The 23,185-nt window shown below is 50.8% G+C and overlaps 9 protein-coding genes across 9 annotated transcripts in view; 5 read left to right on the top strand and 4 right to left on the bottom strand.

The window, feature by feature from the left end:
• MAA_09967 (Tyrosine-protein kinase, active site protein) overlaps positions 1 to 155 on the bottom strand; it is a gene marked incomplete at both ends in the record, with an annotated part of 1,123 nt that extends 968 nt beyond the window's left edge. The window contains one exon of the mRNA XM_007827965.1: positions 40 to 155. Coding sequence (XP_007826156.1) covers positions 40 to 155 — 116 coding nt within the window. The remainder of the gene's footprint in view (positions 1 to 39) is intronic.
• Positions 156 to 1,583: 1,428 nt separating this feature from the next.
• On the top strand, positions 1,584 to 2,388 carry MAA_09966 (uncharacterized protein; the record flags this gene model as incomplete). Its single annotated transcript, XM_007827964.1, has 2 exons — positions 1,584 to 1,669; positions 1,719 to 2,388. 2 exons carry the CDS (start codon positions 1,584 to 1,586, stop codon positions 2,386 to 2,388), a joined length of 756 nt encoding a protein of 251 aa, XP_007826155.1.
• A 142-nt stretch (positions 2,389 to 2,530) lies between these two features.
• MAA_09965 (uncharacterized protein) lies at positions 2,531 to 3,665 on the bottom strand (the record flags this gene model as incomplete). The annotated part of the gene is made up of 3 exons (XM_007827963.1): positions 2,531 to 2,796; positions 2,844 to 2,999; positions 3,050 to 3,665. 3 exons carry the CDS (start codon positions 3,663 to 3,665, stop codon positions 2,531 to 2,533), a joined length of 1,038 nt encoding a protein of 345 aa, XP_007826154.1.
• Positions 3,666 to 4,938: 1,273 nt separating this feature from the next.
• On the top strand, positions 4,939 to 7,008 carry MAA_09964 (ATPase, AAA-type, core; the record flags this gene model as incomplete). The annotated part of the gene is made up of 2 exons (XM_007827962.2): positions 4,939 to 6,020; positions 6,078 to 7,008. 2 exons carry the CDS (start codon positions 4,939 to 4,941, stop codon positions 7,006 to 7,008), a joined length of 2,013 nt encoding a protein of 670 aa, XP_007826153.2.
• A 1,087-nt stretch (positions 7,009 to 8,095) lies between these two features.
• Positions 8,096 to 9,943, top strand: MAA_11032 (protein-tyrosine phosphatase; the record flags this gene model as incomplete). Its single annotated transcript, XM_011412977.1, has 1 exon — positions 8,096 to 9,943. One exon carries the CDS (start codon positions 8,096 to 8,098, stop codon positions 9,941 to 9,943), a length of 1,848 nt encoding a protein of 615 aa, XP_011411279.1.
• A 2,031-nt stretch (positions 9,944 to 11,974) lies between these two features.
• MAA_09963 (DEAD-like helicase) lies at positions 11,975 to 14,662 on the top strand (the record flags this gene model as incomplete). The annotated part of the gene is made up of 1 exon (XM_007827961.1): positions 11,975 to 14,662. The coding sequence occupies one exon, from the start codon at positions 11,975 to 11,977 to the stop codon at positions 14,660 to 14,662; it is 2,688 nt and encodes an 895-aa protein (XP_007826152.1).
• Positions 14,663 to 15,430: 768 nt separating this feature from the next.
• Positions 15,431 to 17,058, bottom strand: MAA_11031 (uncharacterized protein; the record flags this gene model as incomplete). The annotated part of the gene is made up of 2 exons (XM_011412976.1): positions 15,431 to 15,625; positions 15,676 to 17,058. The coding sequence occupies 2 exons, from the start codon at positions 17,056 to 17,058 to the stop codon at positions 15,431 to 15,433; spliced, it is 1,578 nt and encodes a 525-aa protein (XP_011411278.1).
• A 332-nt stretch (positions 17,059 to 17,390) lies between these two features.
• MAA_09962 (transposase) lies at positions 17,391 to 17,594 on the bottom strand (the record flags this gene model as incomplete). Its single annotated transcript, XM_007827960.2, has 1 exon — positions 17,391 to 17,594. One exon carries the CDS (start codon positions 17,592 to 17,594, stop codon positions 17,391 to 17,393), a length of 204 nt encoding a protein of 67 aa, XP_007826151.2.
• A 1,655-nt stretch (positions 17,595 to 19,249) lies between these two features.
• On the top strand, positions 19,250 to 23,185 carry MAA_11030 (NAD(P)-binding domain protein; the record flags this gene model as incomplete). Its single annotated transcript, XM_011412975.1, has 6 exons — positions 19,250 to 19,329; positions 19,383 to 20,181; positions 20,232 to 20,412; positions 20,464 to 22,001; positions 22,050 to 22,556; positions 22,631 to 23,185. 6 exons carry the CDS (start codon positions 19,250 to 19,252, stop codon positions 23,183 to 23,185), a joined length of 3,660 nt encoding a protein of 1,219 aa, XP_011411277.1.

Below are 23,185 nucleotides of genomic sequence, written 5' to 3'. Positions count from 1 at the left end.
GGTCGTTCTGGCGTATCGGTGCTATCGTCTGGTTGAGACGATTCGCTAGGAGTATTTGGTTCAGCGTCGCGCAAAGCCTCACAAACGGCGCTGAGCGAATTGCCGAGAGGGTTTTTCTCGATAGTCTCGAGCTCCTCCCGGGTTAGATGAGCCATTCTACAGGCTATAGGAGAACGCGCAGCATTAGTGGAATGCGAGATCAACAAAACGATCAGGGCGTGCCCATCCCGTCACAAGGAAATGGTTCAGAAAAGGGAGCTCCAGGACAACAGTAACAGGGGAAGTGCTGAGTAAGCCCAACTGACGCAGGTTTTTTCCAATGGCCCGTTTTCTGCAGCCTGATTGGCTGCCGAGCATGTTAACGGGGCATGGATAAAGCTACCCGTTGGTCAAGGTGTGGGGCCCACCCCTCCAAACTTGCGATGTTTTGTGTTTTGCACCGCTTTCTAAGCCCCGTCGACCCGCGAAGGCGGCTTACTTCCTAGAACGCATGCTCTCATCCAATTGTTAGATAGGAGCGAACCGCAACCTCGGGTCTGAGCTGATGCACCTAATCAATTGTTCCTATTTATCACCGTCGCCCATGGCGAGTGAGAACAATCGGACAACGGATGATCTCTCTCAGGACAATCGTCCCGCAAAGCAGCATAATCGGTGGCACTTGGGTCACCCGCCACAATTGGGAATGGTGCATGTTCGCGCATAACGGGATTAGAATGCACCCTTTGCGGAAGGTCCATGAATCTAGGATCCTTGCTTTGCAGCACAGTTGTATATCAGCCATTCAAGTAGTACTCACACGCCTGCACAAGTCAGCGCGGAGGAGCTTTTTATATCAGCTGCCTATAATTTTGTGCATTTGCATACTGTACGGTACCACCCAAACTTACATACCACGCATGCCAAATGCACCGTCTGGCCAATCAGGTGCCCGTACCATGTCCCACTTATTTTGTTCTCTTAAACTCTCACCCCATGATGAACTAAGGAAAGTTGAGGCATGGAAAGGGCATCGGCTTGCTGAGCGAATCACATGGGAGTGTTACCCCCATTTGAAAGTCCCGCAATCACAATTTCTGGGCACGTGAATAACCTCCTAAGCAATAGGTCGGACCCCCAAGGTTTTTTTAGAGCGACATCGATGACTTAGCTTTCTGCCGGACTGGCTTCTCCCAGCCACTAAAGATTTCATCCTACCTAGCTGAGGAGCAGCCGTGTTTTCCATCAGCGTTTCGGCCAGCGACTATCACCAGACTTATTTCTCCCTCGCCCCGCGCACCCTTACCATACCTCCTCCTACGATCGCACTTAACATATTTATTACAGGCACAGGAAGTGCCTCTAGTATTGTAGGCTTGACTGAGCCTTCGACCTCTGTGCAATTAGTCCACCTCATTCTCGCAATATAGTAATCGCCACAGCCAAAGTAAGTTCTAGGACAAGCCTCCATCCATCCTACAGCTTACCACGCTGCTCATATACTATATAGGCGATAATCACATTCCTCTCCCCACACTCATATGCTTTCAGCTCTTGTCTAAAAGACCGTCGCGCATTCACCCACTAGGTCTGCTTTGCGAACAATGGCGTGTAGAGAAGTAAAACCATGCAGTGTTCCTGGCCTTAACGAGACTTTGAAAGTCCAGGACTTGGAGGAAAGCCGTAATATGTAAGTAACGGAGGCTCTGAAGTAGTCGATTGTTAACTAATTTGCATAGTTACAACCTGCTCCCAGACGATTCACAACAACCGGAAATCCTCGAGTCACACATACACGATCTTGCTGCACTCTTCGTTCGAAATCGCGCTGATGGAATCCTCGGCATCCATTTAGCTCATGCCCACTTTACCATCCCTGAGAACACCGCTATACTCGGTATTAACTACGATAAGCCTTCCTGTCGCTGGGCCAGACCCATGGCCATCCGAACTGTGGATCTCAGCAACGTACACGGGCACATATTCGTTCTCACAAACCACGGTTTCCACCCATACGAGTATCAAATAGGCCCTGGACCCGATTTGTCCGGAGTTGATAGCGCCTTCCTCTCGGAGCTCGCTGATTATCTGAACACAAATAATCTATCAACTCTTGTTGGACTGCAGGTCATTGGCCAGAATCCCGCACACATGTTAGAGCTCGTCCTCCCTCAAGGAACTGTCATGCTGGATGTCTCGAATTTGAACGGATGTGTCCCCTCTAGGCAAACTGGCTGGAAGTTCGAACTTGATAACGGTGAGCCACGCGTATGTACAGCAAATGAGATGCATGGCACGCATGAGAACGGGCATAAGATTTACAACGAAGGTGCGCCTTATCCAAAGCTGGCAACTTTTCAGGACGTCAAGAATGCACTTGTAAAGGCTGGAATTCTTTCTGTAGCTTAGCACCACTTATCGTATTGAATTTCAAGTACATGTCACTAGCAGGTGGTACTTCCAGTACGATTCAAGAGACACAATTGGGCAAGTTAGAAAAGGTATGTTTCGCAAACCATACAATAACGACCCACGTTAGTTTAACAGAGTGTTAGACCTCTCTTCGTAGCCCTTCTGCGCCTTTCGTCAGCGTGTATTTATAATCTAGTTTCTTGCCACGTTCGCCCAAATATGTGCCCATTTCTTGGGAGACCCAAGCCGTGAGGAACGATGACTCAGTTTTGAGGATCGGATTCGTTAGGAAGATTGACCGAACACCTTCGTCATAGGACAGAGCGTATCGTGCGTCTTCTATGGTGAGGGCGAAGACGTCTCCTTGACTTGCCGATTCCGTGTTTGTCTTTTTTCTCATCGCAGCTTTTGCAATCAGATAAGTTTGCCATTTGTAGAGAAACGCAACACACCTTGACTCGGCCATGCCTTGCCGCCCTCTGCAACCTGACTGTTCACAGAGCGGTTAACTGATTCCCTTCCGTGTACCGGGTTCCGTTGCTCACTTTCGTCTTCGGTACGCCGCCGTTTTCTCTGTTGTACTGGCTTTCGTAATGGATCGTCAATTGCTACCCATGATCAGATTCTTACACCGTTCTCTCCGTCCTAGCATACTAACCTTTAAGAAAAACGTCGTATTCAGGAGACCGGCGTAAAGATTCTTCATCTTCCAAGAGCAGGTGCAATGTCTCTCGTATCACCAACGGCCATGTCTGGAGCAGCTCGGGCTCTATGTCGTCAAGGAGGCAGGTGAATACATCCGAGGCCATCGAACCTCCAGCCCAAAGGGTAGGTGCGAAAGAAAGTGCCCATGAAATTATCCCATCAGGACTCAAGCGTCGGATGAGCTCGCATCTCTTGCGGGTAGATTCTTTCCGGAACTTTACGTCCTCGGAATCGAACCTGGAGTCTTTCGGGCCCTCAAATATGGTAACGATGTTTCTCCTGAAGATGACTGGTTGTTTCAATCGACCTTTCGCGAAAAGATCGCCCGTCGATGCCTGCGCTTTAGACCTATGTTTCTCGCTTTCCTTCCACGCTCGCTCTGATCGCGATTCCTTTAGCACACGGATGCTCTCCTGAACCGCTTTCGACGCTCCTGAGAGCTTTAGACTCAAGTCGCTCAAAGTGTCCCACTGGTCATCTGTTGGATAGGCCTTAGACAATTTCCCCTTTAATTGTTGGGTCTTTTCAAGTAGACTTTTCAACTGTGAGAGCACAGCAGTTGCCGACATTGTGAAAGTGGTTAGGGATGGGCGCATGTGGAGGAGAGGCGTGGAAGGCATTTGTTTAAAGAGGGGTTCAAAATCGCAAAAAGTTGGGCACTTGCTCTACTTATGCAGGTCTGCAGAACTTGGGCACCGACCGTAGCCGTCGTCATTATGGAAGCCTCAGCGTAGCCACCCTGTCGCTGCATACTCCAAGCAACCGATGTCTCACCACCATCTTATGCGGACTGTTTATATCTGCATGCCAAACTGGGGATGTTTAATGGTTGCACCATGAGCAAGGGCCTAACCGCGGAAGCAATCACTTTGCATGTCAGAAGCCCGTGATATTGTCTCAGCTTCGCATGCATCTCGACAGCTTGCAGGAGCAGCTGCATTTGCAAGGACCTGTGTTGGTTCACCGATACTGACCTTACCGGATGTCCTAAACCTTGTAGTGCGACAAGACGGCTCAGGGAACACGTCCTGGTCTCAAAGGAGTAATACGCGAGCTTTCGTTTATGCGAGGATGTAACCTCCAGGGTGATATGGCTTGCAGAAGAGCTGTTGGATGCTCTTCACATTGCTGAGCCGGAGATTAAATCAAAGTTCTCTAGTTCTCCCGGTGGTAGCAGAAACTGGTAAGGTGTTGTTGTCTCGGAAATCAGGTAAAATATCTAATATCTATAAAAGGCCAGCTCAGTTCCTCTCCGGTGGATGCTCAACTCAAGAACAGAGCTTACTCTCCTACAAATAATTAATCTTCCTCGAATCCACTAAACGTTGATAAATTACTACAATGTCGAATTTCGCGAACAGAAGCTTTCCCTGGACACGGAAAGTGCAGAGCTCATCCGAATCACTCCATCTGTTGGGCATCCTCAGGCCCGACTCTTCTTTACTATGGTTTTCTCAATTCCTTTCTTGGGGACTGAACAGTTATGCCCCTCTGATGTGCGTCTTTGGGCTTGTGGCGTTTTTGAAAACCTATTATGACAAGCTGCAATCATTGATCGACCACTATTTCAGTAAGTAATTTGTCTACAGGTGCAAGAGCAAAGCAATCCTCTGACCTCACTTAGCTGTAACACTCCATGTCAAAGCTACAGACGAGTCGTTTGACATGCTTATGGCCTGGGTCTCGTCTCGTGAAGTTGACAATGCAGCAAGATCGATTATTGCTTGGGTAGGTGGAAAGTCCAGAGGGGGCGTTGAAGAAGGCGATAAAAAACCGATTTCCTTTTCTCCATGGATCGGGTCGTTTTCTTTTCCATTTAAGTGCAAAACCCTTGCATTCGAAATGCAAACTGTCGACAGGGGGTTGCACAAAGAGGAGGTCATCACCATCAGTTGCCCAGGTAGATCGGTGCAAGTTCTTAAAGAGTTCATTGGAGAATGTCGACACGAATACTTGGAGCAAATTGGAGGCAAGATAACAATTTTTAAAAACTCTGGCGACTACTGGAAGAGAATATCAACAAAGGAAAAACGGCCGCTTGACACTGTCATTATCAGCAGCTCGCTTAAACAAGAGTTAGTTGACGACTTGAAGAATTTTCTAAACGAAGAGACTCGTCATTGGTATATTCAGCGCAGCATTCCATATCGAAGGGGGTATCTGCTTCATGGTCCGCCTGGCACTGGAAAGTCAAGCCTCGGCTCGGCATTGGCCGGGGAATTTAACCTTGACATATACATCATTAATGCCCCCAGCGTGGATGACCAGATGCTGGAGCATCTGTTCAATAACCTTCCTGACAGATGTGTTGTTTTGCTGGAGGATATTGATGCCATTGGGACGGATCGACAGGGTCCGGGCAAACCTCGAAAAGCGGCACTCTCACTGTCAGGACTCTTAAACACCCTGGATGGCGTTGCATCTCAAGAAGGACGGATTTTAATCATGACTACAAATCATGTCAACAATTTGGACGAAGCGCTCATAAGACCGGGCCGTATTGACGTGAAGCTTGAAATTCCGTTGGCAGATTCAGATGTGACCAAAAACCTGTTCAGCTTTGTGTTCGGACCCGATAAACGACATGACGCCATTGATGATGAGATAATTTTGGAACTGAGAAGTCTTGCAGGAGATTTTGCCAAGAAAGTCCCAGAGCTCAAATTCAGCACGGCGCAGATTATGTCTTTTCTCTTGAAGCATAAGAACTCGGCTGAAGACGCGTTGAAGGAGGCCAATAGTTGGTTCGGAGTTGCAGCAGGCGAGAAACAAGTCAAGGATGGAGAAGGAAAGTGTAAAGACTCTATAGAGTCCCCTCAACATGCGGAAGACGGCTTGTGGATGAAAAGTGGTAACAAGGAGAAACCCTCTGAGAACCGACTAAAGAGGACCAAGAAGTTTCCCGATTTAAAGCTCGTTATACCGTAAGACCTTCTCCATAAAAGACGATCATCCATACTTTGCAGCTAACCAGGATGCAGCGTCTCTCCGCCTCCGTCGCTTTGTGCTTCCACACCTCCCTTGAGTGCCGTCGGTGACTCAATTGTCCGTGGAACTTCCGCTTCGTCTGATGCTGGTGTTGGAACCGAGCTGGATCTAGTTGTCCCGGATTATTGCAGCAAGCCCGGCTGCGACCATAATGCTCGGGTTTGGGACACTGATATAGAGTTTCACTTGGATCATGGTGCTCGTAAGATGACTGAAGATGACCGCCGTGATTTAGGCATCCAAGGCTGGAGGAAGGAGAAGCCATCTTATGACAAGGCCTCTACACCTGACGTTGAAGATCGTTGGCTAGAGACTAAGCCACAGCATGGCAACGGACCTTTCCACCCAGTCGGGGAGTTAAATAAGGCTATCATCGTCACCACCTCTATTGAACAGACTACCAGCCCCAGCACTGGGTCAATGGCGACCAGCAAGGTTCAGACCGATATCATAGCGATGCGTCCCACCACTCTTCATGATATTCCTTCCGCTCTACCGTCTCTCGATCTGGGCACTCCGGATCATCTATTTGGATCTCATCCATCTGATGCAGTTGAGGGTGCTCCTGGACAGATCAACGGGTCAGCACTTTTATTTGAACTCTTGACAGCACCCACAACCCGCCGGAATGAACATCTCGTCGGGGATTCTGACAAGAATAGAGAGCTGAATATCAGCAGCGCAATCAAGGGCGTACAAAATATTATTCCTGTGGATATATTTCCAGGAATGGGCCAGGAATGGCGTATGCCCGATGCCGCTGATGGGTCGCAGGGCACCGGTCTTGCCATAAATCTAAACCCGAGGGGCTGTAACAACGCTGATGAAACTGGTTGGGTGAAGGTAGTCTCAAATGTTCATTCAATGGAGATTGAAGGCCTAGGGCAAGAAGCAGGTCGCCCGGTAGATGCGCCCGAAGCGTAAGACTGCCGCCAACACCGCGCGGATATGTGTATTTATTGTTTATGCCATCGACAGATAGTCATGGTTGCCGTCAATCCACTCGTTAGCTTCAATCAGATCGAACAGTTCACCGCCCAAATCATGTCCTACCTTTTGGGGCACAAGGATTGTCCCAAAATCGCGGCACAAGGAGCCACGAATTGGGCTGGGAGAGAGAGAGGAGAAAAGCAAGGGAAATCCAGGAAGACGATCTCAAAATTTCTCGTGACGGAACCCTTGGGCGAGGGCTTATGAAAAGTGATAGGGACAAAGAGAGGGAGGTTTGAAGAGGGCCGAGTCACAGTGAGTTGTACAGAGGCTAGAAGGCCTTTGGAGATGAAAATCAGCTCATCGATTTTTTCGGCACCACGAGCCGGCAAGAAAGTCCTGGACACACTCTCCCAAACGTTTCTCCTGACTGGCAACCTCCAAAAGCCACCTACGAACTTCAAGCCAACGATTCTGTAATAGTATCGAGCGCGACCAATTCGGACCGTGCTGATACGTCTGATTGAGTAAGGGTGGAATAGGGAAAGAGAACCTTCTGGGCCAAATGGACAATGTATAAAGAGAGTTGCGTTGACCAGAGTTGTCAGCAATGCGCTACGAACTATGGGATCGTGACATCTCATTTCAAATGACATTGACCTGTTAGAAGGCTTGTAGCGTCCACTCATTTAGCTGAATATACGCACTAGTATTTCCTAGCATCTCGACAACATGGTCTGCGGAATGATCCATGCCGTGTGGCTGGTAAGCAAGAAACGCAGGCGAAGATGATGTTGTGAATGGGTTACATGAACTCAACCCCTGGACTGCATGGTGACATGAGCGGAAGTTCGGGGGCATGACGAGGCTTTGGTAATACCCGAGGGATGCCACGCTGAGTTCGAACGGGTATATAAAGAGGTCGCCCCCCATGACGCTGCGTGAAACTTTTTGACCTTAGTTTTATCGTCCCTCACAAATTTCATTGCCTTTGACTTGTAAGAGACGCGGACAGCCATAGCACTTCACGTGCTTCCACCCCTCAAATCTCATCAGCTTTCTAGGGCGGTACACCGACATGATGGCACAAACTGCGAGAGCTGGGTCCTTTCTTGATCGCCCGTGGCCGTTGGATGACGTGATATCGATCCCGTCCGATTCCGAATCTGACACAGATAGTGATGTCGAGGTGGTGGAACAAGATGTCCCGCGCGTGCACTTGGTACACAATCAACACCGTGACGACTCACTTCCTTCTATCTCTGCGATTGTGGCGTCCATGCTTAACGTCGGACACGGTCCAACAGAAGACGTCAGTAAGCAATTGCAAACCCAACTTCAAGGTACAGCAATGACAAACTCGAGCCTGGGGAGCTCAACCCAGGATCTTTGCTTAGCGGGGGAGCGAGAAAGTTCTGATTCATCAGCCTTAAACTCTCCGAGAGGTGTGATTTTCGTCTCAACAGTCCTCGATGACCCGGGGATCGCCACTGACTCTGATGAGTTGGTGTCTCCGGCAATACAACAACATAATGATGGCGTAAACTCGGTATTGCCTACATCTGTACGAAGACCTGGTGTCGTCTCGCTGGCCTCCGAGCGTCGGTCAGTGCAGTCCGCGCATGTGTTGGCTCCAAGGGATGAAGCACTGCAAGAGGAGAATGCAGAACCTCCTTGCCAGCCCTGCCTTGCATCCACGACCGCCCCCGTCCAGCCTTCTCAATCGCAGAATTGCATTGTCGTATCGTCAAACCAGTGCAGCCAGATTCATAGCGTCAATACTGACCACGGCCACATTGAAGACATGGTTTCGCGGAGCGACGACGAATTGCATAGTGTAGCTCGACCCGCCTCGGCCCAAGCTCCTCCGTCAGAATGCAGCCGCGCAGTCTCGTGTCGAGGGGGTTTGATGGTGGGCGTTCAGGAACACCAAGCAGCAGATAATATTCTGCCCATGGACTCTCGTCTGAGCTCGTCGCCAACTGGTCAAGGATGGGATGAGGAGTGCCAGACAAATATCAGTGCCAACTACACAGTGAGCCAGCCTGAAGAACCCTGCGAAGAAATGGAAAAGCAGTCGTCTCGTCGTCGTGGCTTCAGAAAAGCTTACAACCTTCGGCGCCTCCCGGTCAAAAGACAACTCACCGCGGAACAAAAGGACGGCGGGTCTAACGAAAAGCTTGTGCCACAGCGCAAACGTCGCAAGTTTACATGCCCTCAGCCTAAGAAGCGTGGTTCACAGCAAGGCTCGGGTCCAAGGCGAAACCGAAAAGCACGCTTCTTGAGGAAGAATACGACGAAAAGCAGCAGCAACGCGTCTGTTGCAAACACACAAAGGCCTGCCCATGCCGGTGTTGCGGGGTACGAGGCATGGCCCCTTGGCAATCCGGTCCTAAAATGCATTAAAGAGAACGGCACTGTTATGTTCCAACTACAGTTTACTAGTGATACTTTGTGGGATACACTAGCTGCCCAGAACGATCCAGTCCCGAACGGTGACCAAGCACCAAACGAAGTCGAGGACCAGAGACTTAGAGCGCAATCCAATCAACATACTGAAAATATAGCGCAGCAGTCCCTCCAAGCCGCGTACCCAAGTATCTATCCCGACATTTACCGGATGGATCGCCTGCTTGCTCGATGGAGGCGACACACTTTCCTCGTGAAATGGTCAGATGCCACCACGACCTGGGAGTCGAGAAAACACATCATAGACAAAAGATTGCTCGATAGGTTTGAGGCGAGTTGGCAAGGTTTTGACGCAGGCGTGGATGTTTTGGGGGCCCGATTGAGAGCTGGGAAACTTCAACGCCTTTTGCATTGGCATGGTCGGCCGTCCAAAGAAGATACATGGGTACGCAGTGAGCTTCTCAGCCCACAACTCATACGGAGGATTCAGTCAAATGAGGTAAATGGTGCTCATATTTGAAACCATAGTTTGTTTGGGTAGGGGAAGTAATCTAGGCTTACTGTAGTCTTTTGTAAATAAATATAAATAGTTTGTCTCTTCCAAAATATGTTACCTTCTCGTTTGGATGTGGAGCGGTCCACTCGGATCAAAGCTTGAATAGTTGACACTTAACATACACAAAAGAAACCTTTTGCTAGTTTAGGCAGCTGTAGCCACTAGGCTGGATATGCGACATTGTGTTCATGGAGCGGGCCAGTCAAGGGTGCAAGGCTCCGCCTACGTCCGTCACCTTGAGTGATGCCAGCACTGATATTCGAATGGGGTCCGGCACACTGTAGTGCATAAAAACTGCACGGCTCTATCATTTAACTAGTCGAACTTATATAGCAACCTCGCGGAATGTAATTCCATCACCGTCAGAATTTTTCGAGCCAACAGCTTCCAGCCTTCCAGCCCTAAATCCCTGTTATTATAGTCTAATGCAGTTTTTCTAATTACTGGCGGGTACAGTTTCTCCTTTAGGTCGATGGTGAGTATAGGGTAGGAGTTGTGAATGTTTGCCATACCAAGTCGGGAGACGAGACGGGAAAGGACGGATCATCCGTAGACTTGTAGTCGTAATGTTTTTGTTTCCGCCGCACGAGTAGGTAAACATCCGCATCATAACGCCGGCTTAATTGGTCGCATCGTTTCATAAAACGAAAAGTTGCTCTAGCAAAATTGTCATTTGTCCGATCTCGTTTACTGACTGAAGGCGGATTCATTTCTAGAGAAGGTATAGAGTGCTGTAGCCGGCTGGTCTCGAGTCTCAGCCTGCCACCAATCTGGTGGGTGGCTTATATGGCTAGTCATTGTTGGATGAAAGCTCTTTGGTCGGGAAGTAAGGCCCTTGGCGAGAGCGGAACGCATGCTCTTGTAAATGATCCAGTTTAAGCCTTATTTGTTCCTTCTCTCCTTGCATTTTACGGAATGCAGCGTGCCACTTAGCTGCCCCGGTTGTGACTGTAATGGCTGTCATGGTTCGTTATTATTGTGAGGTTTTTCGAAGCCATTGTTGGCTGGAAGTATATGCTCTAGATCGGAAATGCACGATAGCGCTGGAGCGGTTGCCTTGTCGTGGAGCCGATGTGGGCAATCATGATTCGAGCACTTCCCGTTCACGCAGAATGTGACGTGTCTGGTGTAAGCGCTAAGTCGGACGTACCTGGCCATGAACTGGACGGCATGATGTGTGGATTTATTTGCGCTGGGGGTCAAGAATGGGAAAGTCGAATTACGACACTCTGTTGCTCGTGCTTCCAGACCTGATCTGGTGCAACTCCCACTAAAATAAAACGACAGTGGCCTGATTAGTACTTGTAGGCAGCGTTATCCGAGATTGGGACATCTCAATTGTGGGCACGCAAGGAGCTCCTAAAATATATTTACATGCATATATCGATAACGGGATCCAACTCGATAATCAATTAATGCTGTAAAACTTCGCTCGGGACAGGAGCGCTGGCTGGGTTGGAATCAACACACGTGACCACTGGACTGACACCAAGTTACCTCAGCAGGGCTCAGGCTATTTCCAAGAGGAGTCTAGCGCTTCCGTATTAGGACTAGTGCTGATGGTCACGTTACTTTTACAACTCCTCGAGTAAATAGCCTGAGGATTCTGTCCAACGCACGCACTGCTCTGCGGTCGTTTTGTATGTGTTTTTTGTGATTCGTGAAAATCCCAATTTTTCAAATTCGTCGGTAGCCACACCAAAACACATTGTAATCGCTCACAAATCTAATCAATTGTGTATCTAGGTATATTCTATCTATATATGCGCTTTTTTAAACTCCCAATACTTGTGTCCTGTGGAAAACACAAATAAGCGTCAAACAGAACCGCGTCAGAACCACCATCCATCCCCCATTCTCAGCTTTTGGGCGGAAGGAGCGAAGAGAAACACGATGCGAAGGTAGCAAGGCACCGCCTGATGCCCGGTAAGGCTTCCTCGGTCCAGATTTACGTGTTTATCGTGTTGTTGAGCTCGTGTCGTCTTCGCATGGAAAATGCGAAGCAGGGCGAGCTTTCGAAGACTCCGACGCGAGACCATAGACAGCTCAAGAGATTTTGTTCATGATGCTTATAACACCGGAAGCATGGTGGCCATACAGGATCTGGTTGAGAAGGCGAGACACGCGTCCGAGGAGGTGCAGAAAGGTATCATCCGCGCAGGCTTGCAGCGCCACCTGTATCCATTTGAGCCTCGTCAGAAGCAGATAGATGCAATATGGCATTTGGTATTCAAGAAGGAAGACCTCCTCCTTGCAGCCAAGACATCTTTCGGCAAGAGTGTCGTATTCCAGGCCGCACCGTTGTTTTGTCGTGGCGGTATTGGCCTTATCATCATCCCTCTAGATCGAATCGGACAGGAGCAGTGCATTAAGATCCAAAGACTCTCGGGAGCGAGATCCGTATTTATCAATGGCGGGACAGACAAGACTGACGTATTGGCTCAGGAGATCGAGACCGGCGTGTATACTCATCTCATCATGGGCCCAGAGATCGCGGCAGGTTGGTTTCGGTCAATAGCAAGCAGCCCATCCTTCAAAAAGCGCGTCTCAGTCGTGGCTGTGGATGAACTCCATTTGGTGGCACTATGGGGAAGTGGTATCCGTCCACAGTACGCACAACTCTCTCTCCTCCGCAGAAGACTAGGAGCGCGCATTCCTTGGTTTGGCTGTTCTGCTACGCTGGACCAGACAACATTGGATACTGCGAGGGAAATGACAGGCTTCCAGGCCAGCTGCGAGTTCTTTCGAACCTCTGTCGACAGGCCGGAGATCAAGCTGATCGTGGAGGCTATTGAGCCGCGAACAACGAAAAGGTTCACTAGTCTCTTCTTCGTTCTGCAGAACGCCATGACGAACGAGTTGCCAACGCCGGAGAAGATTCCGAAAACGGTAGTTTTCATAGATTCACGACGTGATATCCAAAAATGCGCAGAATGTTTACGAGACTGGTTGTGCAGACTGTCGGCAGGGGCCATCAGAGACCGCGACTGCAGAGAGATCATCCGGGTCTATCACTCACACACTACTCTGAATGATAAGGATGCCCTGTATAACGAGTTCTCCAAAGCGGATTCCAAAATTCGAATTATGGTTGCGACAGAGTCACTAGGAACTGGAGTGGATCTTTCGGATGTCATACGAGTCGTCCAATATGGCTTCCCTCTGGAGAGGCTCTTATGCGTTCTTATCCAACGGTTTGGTCGTGCAGCTAGAAAGGCCGGCATCAAGGGAGAGGCTATCTTCCTTGTGGAAAGCTGGGCTGTAGGCGATAGGATCGCGTCGACAAGAGCAGCGTTCTCCAGAAGTCAGATGCCGCCGTCTTTGAGACGGCCTTCTTGCACAAGCCGGTTAGCTCAACCCTGCCCCGTAGAGCCAGAAGTGGACGGCGATGTTCCAGACGACGAATTTGACGTTGTTGTAGACGTCATTGACGTCCCAGAAGAGCAACGTGGACGCGAGACAGAGAGGGAGCGGCGAACAGACCTGTACAATGACTGCCCCGCGCTGTACAATTTTGTCAACCGATCCGCTTGCCTCCGCCGAATCCTAATGGATTGGTTGCAGGAGGGTTTATCAGACCCAACGTCCAGGTTGCCACCCCCTGGGCTAGACGAGTGTTGTAACGTTTGCAATCCTACCCTGATGCGGAGAGTACCTTTCCCATGGGATATTGCTCGCAGTCTTCGGAAGCCCCACGCTGGAACAGCATCAGTCGCATTTTATAACCGCCTAGTTCTCTGGGGAAATAACGTTGTCAATTCGGCACATCAAACGGCGAAACCCGAGCTCTCTGTGAGGCTTTTCACTCAGAAGAGTGAGTGGGTATCATTGTCGACAGAATATGCTTACATCCACACGGCGGCTGAGTTAGAGGAGTTTGTTAAATCGAATTGGTTGAGAGACCATTCCGATGAACTCTTTGAAGAATTCAATGATATCAAGTCCTACGTGGTGAAGAACTGGCCCGGAGGTAGCAGGCCACGAATGTTAGAAACTTCAGGTCCAGTTTCAGTTGAATATCAAGAATTCTACAAGGGTCCAAAACGGAGAGAGTCACTAGAAAGGGAAGCTCCAGTCGCAATTGAGCATCCCACGTCTCGAGAGAAAACCGCGCGCTTCTTGCGTGAGAGAAATGAGTACATTTCCACGTTAGAGGGAAGTGTTGCTCGCGCGAGAGAGAATGCAGCATCACGTTCTCTCTGTTCGCCTGGCCGGGCGTCATTAGAAAGGCAGCCCGTGATTACCACTGAGCAACAGTCTCCACAAGCAGCGTTGCTCGAGAGACAAGTTCCTCCTACCACAAAGCAGACGGTGTCCAAACGAAGAGAGCCGCGAGTAAGAAGAGTATCGAACGAAGTGGAGATTCCGATGACTCCTTATCAAGGACGAAGAGCGTCATTCTTGCGCGAGCGAGAAGAGTTCGCTTCCTCGCTGCAGAGAATCATCGCCAAGGCAAGAGAGAACTCGGCCTCATGCTCTTCCTATCCATCTACCCCGACAATGGTCCCAGCACCAGCCAACACGCCATGCACATCCATCAGCGGGTTGATGACATCGACAAACGTAACCTCTTCTGCTGCCATATCTAATGTTTTCGAAGATAGTGAAAATGAGGTGCCCGGCGTGCTCGATGGCAATCGGTTGTTGAAACGTCCCTCCTCGAGTCGAGGTAGTAATGGCTGAATTGACGCCAAAATCAACCATAACAGCCTTTAAGGAAGAGTATTACTATTTGCACGGATAAAAATCTCTATTTGCACGGGAATGTCTCACTATGTTGACTCACCTGCCCCACCGTGGTGCCATCAATTTCTGGAAGGAATGTTGCTCGGCACAGGCGCAACAAGGCAAACTACCACCATATCGCTCAGTTGGGTCGCTGCATCATTTACAGCGACATACTTGGTGACACTACGACGATTGCACTGCGGAACACACGAGGCTATCAGAAAATTGACTCTTAAATTGATTTACTTTTGTATTCCTATTCTATGGAATTCTTGAGTTGTGAAGCATTAGGACGACGAAGTGTTCTGCCGGCTCCCTGTGCTTAACTCATGGCTGCCCTCACTCTGCTCCTCTCGTTGACGGTATCTCGGCTCTTCAAACCATGCTTCTTACAGTGGTCTATCATGAAAGTCATGGTGTTACAGCCGATTGTAATCCCGGGATGATGATACAGCTCTGGGTTGGTGACTCTCGTGACGCCTGGACCTGGTTTGCTGGCGATCTCTCGGCCTGTGATGCCTCCGCACGACTTCGTCCAGCCGCCCCGCCACGGACTCGTCGACGCTTGTTGCCTCGCGACGGTTGCGGCTGAAGCTCGTCATGCTCGAATTGAGAGCGGTCACGGCGAAGGCTTGCGTTCATTCGGCGCGTTCCCCGGCCCGCATTCTGACTAGGCTGTCGGCCCAGACCACGGCCTCGCGCTGGATACCTGCCTTGACTCCGTTATGCAGGCTCAGCTTCGGCATCGTCATCATCCGTATCGTCAGCGCCACTTCCCGACTTGGAGGAGGTGTAATCCGCGATCTTGAGGTATCGCGGGATCTTGAGCTTCTTGTTGTCGGCATTCAGACGCGGCTTGCCTCGTGCGCTTATCACAACAGCCGGGTCGCGAATATCGAGTAACTTATCGTCAGTGTTCTAGTAGGCTGTTAATACTAAAGTCTTGTAACGGTGTCAAGCCCACATACCAACGGCTTCTCGAGCCACCAACTCATAGCAATCTGGCTTCGTCGCAGAGGCGTGCCGTTCATGAGACAATCAAAGATACGGTGGCTGCAAGGCAGGCCGTATTGGTGCTCGAAGTTGCCCGTGCAGGGGCGTAGCGGTTTGGGCTCGCGCTGATCAGGCAAAGCGGCAAGGGCAAAGCGATACTGCTTGGCAATAAGGTCAATAGCCGGATATGTGATCTGGAGGTTAAGTATGCCAAGCCATTCCTGCTTGAGGTACTGATTACGCTGACGCTGAATCTGTCTCGCGGCCTCTTGACGATACGATCGAGACTTGTTATCAATCATCGTAACAAGGGCTTGGTGAAGGTAAAGGAGGTCTCCCGTGCCTGTCTCCAGGTGAGACTTGACGTCTGCATGGGCAGTCTCGGTAGGGCTATTGACCCTTTGGCCAAAGTTCCGATAGCGGTCAATGTAACACTTTACCCACTGCTTGCGCCACGGCATATATTCCCTTTGGATATATCGCAGGATGTGCCCTTGCTGGCAGCCGAAGGTTTCGACAAAGGACCTCCACGAGCCCTTGAACGTATCGTGATCAACGGCATAGACCACGGCTTGGAAGGCTTTGAACATGCCCTCACGGTTGTAGTCATCAGAGGGGTTCGCAAGCCCATCCTCTGCCTCGTCTTGTACACGGCCCCGGGCGGCGACATCAAGATCTAGCTCTCGTTGGAGCTGGTCGGCGTTCTTGTCGCTTGGATCAGCGGAAAGGGCGTTTCCGTCATTATCAGACTCAACAGGAATGTCGTCGTGATCGTCGCCATCGGTGTCCTTCCAGAGGGCGTTAATTTTAGCCCGGACGTTGGCCAAGTTGTGGTATACGCATAGCTGCTGCTGAGCACCTGGGAAGGTGTTCGTGAGGGCTGCGCGGAGAGCCTGTTCCTTGTCTGTGATGATCACCTCCGGCGTGTCTGCCCCAATGTCGATGCGAAGCTCGTCAAGCCGGTCACATAACCACTGGAAGTGGTGCTCCTTTTCGCCGTTTACAAGGCCAAAGGCGAAGTTGGCTAGAGACTTCTGATCTGTCACACCGGTGGCTTGAAATAGGTGTAACCTAAAGCGGTTGGTCTTGTAGGTGTTATCCAAACCAAGCACCTCCGGAAACTTCTTCCACATCGTGCGGCACCAGTCGTAAGTCCAAAAGACGGCACAGACGCGGTCATCTTCGTCGCGCAAGGTTCTGACTCTAATACCTCCGCTCTCAAGCTCCTTGACGAAGGCTTGGGTAGCTGTAAGGCCGTTGAGTCGCTCGCGTTTAATGGTTTGACGATCATTGTAGATGTCCCGTCTGCGGAAATAATCATAGCCTGGGCTGTCGGCTTTTCTGACAATGCTAGCCATCTCGCGGGCCCTAATGCCATTCTCGTTGGCTAGCTCCCGCTCTTTTTGTTGCTGAGCAAGCGTGCGGCGGCGATAGACAATGTGCGCAGATGGATCAAGGGACTGTCCGTGGTTATGCTGGCCTTGAACTACGGTGTACGTCCACTCCTAGTTAGACGACTTGGTGGCCTTGGCCGTGATTTTGACGGGACAATCAAGCTTCTGTGATGATGGCTTCCTGAGTCCCGAGCTTTGTGACGTCCGTCGCGGGCCGCGGTCGCACTTGAAGTCGATGTAGCTTGGCTGGATGATGCCCCCGATATCCCGCCTCGAGGAGCTAGAGGCCGTCACTACTATGCGGCGCCATTGGAAAGGTGGAAGTTGCGGAGGAAGGCAAAGAGGTCATCGTAAGTGTCAAAGAGTGGCGGCGGCAGTTGTGGGACCGTAGCCCCAGTGTAGTCATCGTCAATTGGGTCGTTGGTGGCAGTAGCTGCGGTGGCCGTAGTGGCACGGCCTGGCGAGGGACTTCGTGAGTTGAGAAGGCGGCATATGTTCATCTTGACAGACGTGATGAAACTATGTAGCAGTGGACGTCAGGATTGTGTGGTGGGGTTGACGCCCTCTATTTATGCGTAGTGAGAGATTGACGATCCTCGATTTAGCTGTTTACGTTTTCCCCATTCGGATGCACTGGAATTAACTGTCGCAGTCGTACCGTATTGGGCTATGGTGACCATGGTGGGGTGGGTGAGTCAAAGGTGAGACACAATCTGTGCAAATAGAGGTACACGAAGACGGGAAACTTCCCCGTCTGACCTTTACATCATTGGCAAGCCTACGCGCGCGCTTACACTGACCCTACGTGCGGCCACAGTGGTTTCAAGTATTTTAAGCTGACTGCCTTTGTTCAACATTTTGACGGCGTATTTTGATGCTCAACCATCTGAGCGCAGTATACAGATGGTCTCCACGACCTGTGATTTGGAAGGGGATCTGACCAAGATTGGATCAGTTTTCCGGCCTCCGTTAAGTGGGTTGGCTGCGATGCTCGCCGCCCACATTAGTTGCCCCAAGCAAACGGGAGACTCCACACCACATTCAAGCATGGCTACATCAAGAGGCAGAACAGGGCAGCTTTTCTCGCCTGGCTGTTGAAGCCACTGACTACTGTAACGTAGTCTACGGAAAGAAAAGCCATGCGATATAATATCAGGTCCCGCTCTTAATATCATTTTGTATTAGACATGTGCATCTGGTGCTTCCGTTATATGTAGGTTCTCTGTCACATCAATAAGGGATCACAAATGATCGAGCATAATGGCGCCGCTGGCGCCAATTATATTGAGTGAGAATTATCTAAGGAGCAAGAACCCTATTAAAGATGCACGGTTCCCGTGCATCTCTTTACACACAGAAGAAACCTTTGTTTATCTTGGCCTGTCAGGCAGCTGCTGTTGCTGAGATCGATGCCGAAGCTTTTCGTGACTTGCGACTTCAGGGTAAGCCTGACCATGCGATGCATTCTCTCCTGCACAAAAGAAATGGCAGTGGAGATACTTACGCTACATAATAGGACTTCATGCCTGGCGTCAGTGCTCAAATGTATGGGCCTCCATTGGACCCATGTGTGGTTGCCTAGAAGTACAATTCAGTACCCAAAAGTAAATAGGTATTACGGCTGAGCTCCACGTGACAGTGTGAATTATCATCCCGACACTGACCTCTTTCAGCGCGGCTTATGTGGCGCGATGCTGGCCACATATCTCGGGCCCTTTTTCTTTCCAACGAGGCTGGGGGTGCCTACCAAATCTGCCAACATCTTTCGAAACTGGGGCAGTGCCGTGGCACCTGCATTTCCAGTTCGCAACGGAGCGTCATTGGCTCCTCTCAATTCGAGTTGTGACGCCACGGACAAGCCAAAAGTCTCTGCTCTGCAAAATGGTGCCGCCAGCAGCTGTCTTGCACTATTGGACGCCAGCCCGAAGCCGCATGGTCAAGACAGATCAGGCACCTGCCGTCAACCCGGACGGCCGTTTCAATCAGTCTCCCAACCATCACAATAACCAACCTTTCGGCTTCGAACCTCGCCAGTCAAACACGACCTCAGCAACGCTCACAAGGTGACTAGGTTGTTGGGCCTCCAGCCGCCGCTTTAGCGACAACACGCCGTCTTGCCAGCTTTAGTATCAAGGCTCATGTGAGATTCATCCTAATGGCGACCGTGGAAGCTTCAACTCCTGTGGCAGATACCGGGCTCACCATCCTGAGTGATCCCACCGACGCGGTGATTGAGTACGGTTCGACAAGTAGTCCCGGTAGTAATAGTTCGAACTGACTTGAGCTAGTATCGTCTTCGTGCACGGCCTCCAGGGACATCCACAGAATACTTGGACGTATAGGTCGAGACCAGCTCGAAGCCAGTCCGGGCGGGACCTATCGCCCTCAACAGTCTCCAAAATCGACAAGAAACGATTTTCCGGCCTGTCAAGTAAACTCGGGAAACGCAAATACCTAGAGCCTGGACTATCTGAAGAAGTTCAAGTCGACCAGGCAGATTGCAAAGGAGAAGAGAGAGGCCAAGAAAAAGATGTCTTCTGGCCAAGAGACCTGCTCAAAAATGACTTCCCCAAGGCGAGGATCATGACATTCGGCTACAACACCAATATTTCTCAAGGCTACCATGCCGCACATCAAGGTAACATTTTCACACACGCGAGAAACCTATTATACGACTTAGAAGCAAAGAGAAGGAAGGCGGCAGACCGAGATTTGGTCTTTATCGCGCACTCGCTCGGTGGGATCTTGGTGAAAGAGGTATTGCGGCGCTCTGAGACTGATCCAGACGCAAAGATTAAAAAAGTATTCACGTCAACTACTGGGGTCTTCTTCTTTGGCACTCCGCATCGAGGAAGTGGGGACTGGGCGTCGTTCGGGGAAGGCGTTGCGGGCGTTGCGAGTCGTCTCCTGGGCGTGGACACAAATAGTCAGGTCATCCATGCGCTGGTGCCCAGTGGTCCTGAACTTGAATTGTGCCGGGAGTCGTTCACGACACAGTGGGTACAACGAGGGGATAGTCTTGTCGTAAGGACTTTTCAAGAATCGAAGGGAGTAACTGGCGTTCGATGGGGAGGATTTAATAAACTGGTACGGTAGCCTTATCGTGATTTCTCTAATAGGGCTGACCTGAACAACAGATCGTACCTCCGGATTCCTCCTCGCTAGATCATCCGAATCAGCGGGCTCGGACGATAGATGAGGACCATATAGGGATGGTCAAGTTTAAAGGAAGGGACGATAGAGCATATCAGAGTGTGAGAGAAGATATCGAAGAGCTGGTTGATCAAGCGGCAACAGGGACGAGAGGCGCATCAACTAGTTAGTGTAGCAGTATATCTACGCGGCAAGACACTACTGATATTCCGGCAGATATTGCTCGGGAAGACCGGGAATGCATCCAACACTTACGCCTCACCGATCCACGGGATGACAAGAAGCGCATCGAGAAAACTAAGGGCGGTCTGCTGGAGAGTTTGTGCCGCTGGATCTTCGACAACAACGCTTTTCAACAATGGCGTGACGACCAGCAGAGTCGAGTGCTTTGGATCAAGGGCGACCCTGGCAAGGGAAAGACGATGCTGCTCTGTGGCATCATCAACGAGTTGCAGAAGAAGGCCACGAATCAAGTGGTCTACTTCTTCTGCCAAGGCACAGACTCTCGGCTGAACAGCGCCACGGCCGTGCTGAGGGGTCTAGTCTATGTATTGGTGGACCAGCAGCCAGCGCTCGTCTCCCACATACGGAAGAAGTATGACAAGGCAGGAAAGCAACTCTTCGAGGATCTAAATGTCTGGGATGCACTGTCCGAGATATTCAAAAACATGCTGCGAGACCCGAGCCTGAAGAGCACCTACTTCATCGTCGATGCACTCGACGAATGCACAACAGACTTACGGCAACTTCTCGACCTGATCGTCCAGACGTCCTCGTCTGAATCTCGTGCCAAGTGGATTGTGTCCAGCCGTAATGAAATCAGCATAGAGCGGGGCCTGCGGCTTGGTGAATCGCGGACGAGGCTCAGTCTAGAGCTGAAAGAAAACGCGGAGCAAGTATCTCATGCCGTTGGCGAATATATCCGCCACCGCGTTTCCGAATTGGTAGAAATACAGAATGACAAACGCCTTCAAGAGCAAGTCCGGGAGAAAATGCAAGCAAGGGCCAATGGCACGTTTCTCTGGGTATCTCTCGTCATTAAAGAGCTCAAAGACGAAAACCTTATGAGCTGGGACTTCCTAAAGGTCATTGATGAAATGCCCACAGAGTTGAACGACCTGTATGGTCGAATGTTGGAGCAGATTGAACGGCTGACTCGTGGAAATCCGGAACTTTGCAGGCGTGTGCTTTCGACTGTTACTGTTGCATATCGCCCACTTCACCTCCAGGAACTCCATCTTTTGTCTAGTTTGCCTGAGCCTGCAGGGGATACGAGCGTATATCGGTCGACTGAGAAGATAGTCAGCATGTGCGGGTCATTCCTTACCATCCGAGACGAGCAAGTCTTCATCGTTCACCAATCAGCAAAAGAGTATCTGGAAGAAAACGGTGGGTCAAGGCTTCGCGCAGATGGAATTCGTCAAGTGCACATGGACCTTGGTACACGTTCCATTGAAGCAATGTCCTCGGCTCTGCGACAAAACATGTACGGTCTCGATTACGGCTTCAAGCCAGAGGATATGCGGCCCCCCCAGCCAGACCCGCTGGCTCCAATACGATACTCCTGCGTCTTCTGGGCTGACCACCTCACCGAAAACGGCGAAAGCCCCCAGTCCAAGGAGCCGCTGGGGGATGACGGAATAGTGTTTGCGTTTCTAAAGGACAGGCTCCTTCACTGGCTCGAAAGCCTGTCCCTCCTGGGAAAGCTCCCGGAAGGCACGCACTTGATAAGAAAGCTTCTGCACCATGTCCAGGTATGTTCACGACCCTATTCATTTCTTGCAGCTGCTGATCGACTCCAGGGATCAAGTGCCAGTCATCAACTTACTGAGTTCTTGGAAGATGCAGATAAGTTTGTGCGTAGCCACTCAGACATCATTGACCAGGCTCCCATGCAGACATATGGCTCCGCACTCGCATTCAGCCCATCGACAAGTAAAGTCCGGAATGCGCAATGGAATTATAGGTTGCCATTCATTCAGAACATTGCAGGCACTAGATCAGACTGGAACGTACTTCAGCAGACGCTCGAGGGTCACGGCGACTGGGTCACAGCCGTGTTTTTTTCGCCCGACGGCAAGATGCTCGCCTCGGCTTCAGTTGACACGACCGTCCGATTCTGGGACGCAGCCACAGGAAACGAACGGCAGACGCTCGAGGGACACGACGACTGGGTCACGGCCGTGGTCTTCTCGCCCGACGGCAAGACGCTTGCCTCGGCTTCAAGGGACAGGACCGTCCGTATCTGGGACGCGGCCACGGGAAACCAACGGCAGACGCTCAAGGGTCACGGACACCTTATTCTGATAGTAAGATGCTCGCCTCAGCTTCAAGCGACACGACCGTCCGGCTCTGGGACGTAGCCACAGGGAGCCAACGGCAGACGCTTAAGGGACACGCTGACTGGGTCATGGACGTGGCCTTCTCGCCCGATGGTAAGATGCTCGCCCCGGCTTCAAGGGACACGACCGTCCGTATCTGGGACGCGGCCGCGGGAAGCCAACGGCAGACGCTCGAGGGACACGGCGGCCCGGTCACGGCCGTGGCCTTCTCGCCTGATGGTAAGATGTTCGCCTCGGCTTCATACGACATGACCGTCCGACTCTGGGACGCGGCCACGGGAAACCAACGGCAGACGCTCAAGGGTCACGGACACCTTATCATGAGGGTGGCCTTCTCGCCTGACGGCAGATACCTGAGGACGGATTATGGGTCGCGCCGACTATCCTCCGCGTCTTCCTCATCTGAGGAGTGTTCTGACGACAATCCTTCTGATCATGCTTTGTATGTCAAAAATGAGTGGATAACTCTGGATGACGTGGAGAGTCTATGGCTTCCTCCTAATTACAGGGCTACTATAGTAGCCCTGTATGGGAATAAGGTTGTGTTGGGGCATCTGTCTGGCAGACTAACGTTCCTGGATATCAAATTTGCATGA

The sequence above is a fragment of the Metarhizium robertsii genome (genome assembly GCF_000187425.2).
Source record: "Metarhizium robertsii ARSEF 23 chromosome Unknown MAA_Scf_3, whole genome shotgun sequence".
NCBI lineage: Eukaryota > Fungi > Ascomycota > Sordariomycetes > Hypocreales > Clavicipitaceae > Metarhizium > Metarhizium robertsii.
Note: the sequence above shows the minus strand (reverse complement) of the source record. Positions and strands in the feature narration are given on the sequence as shown.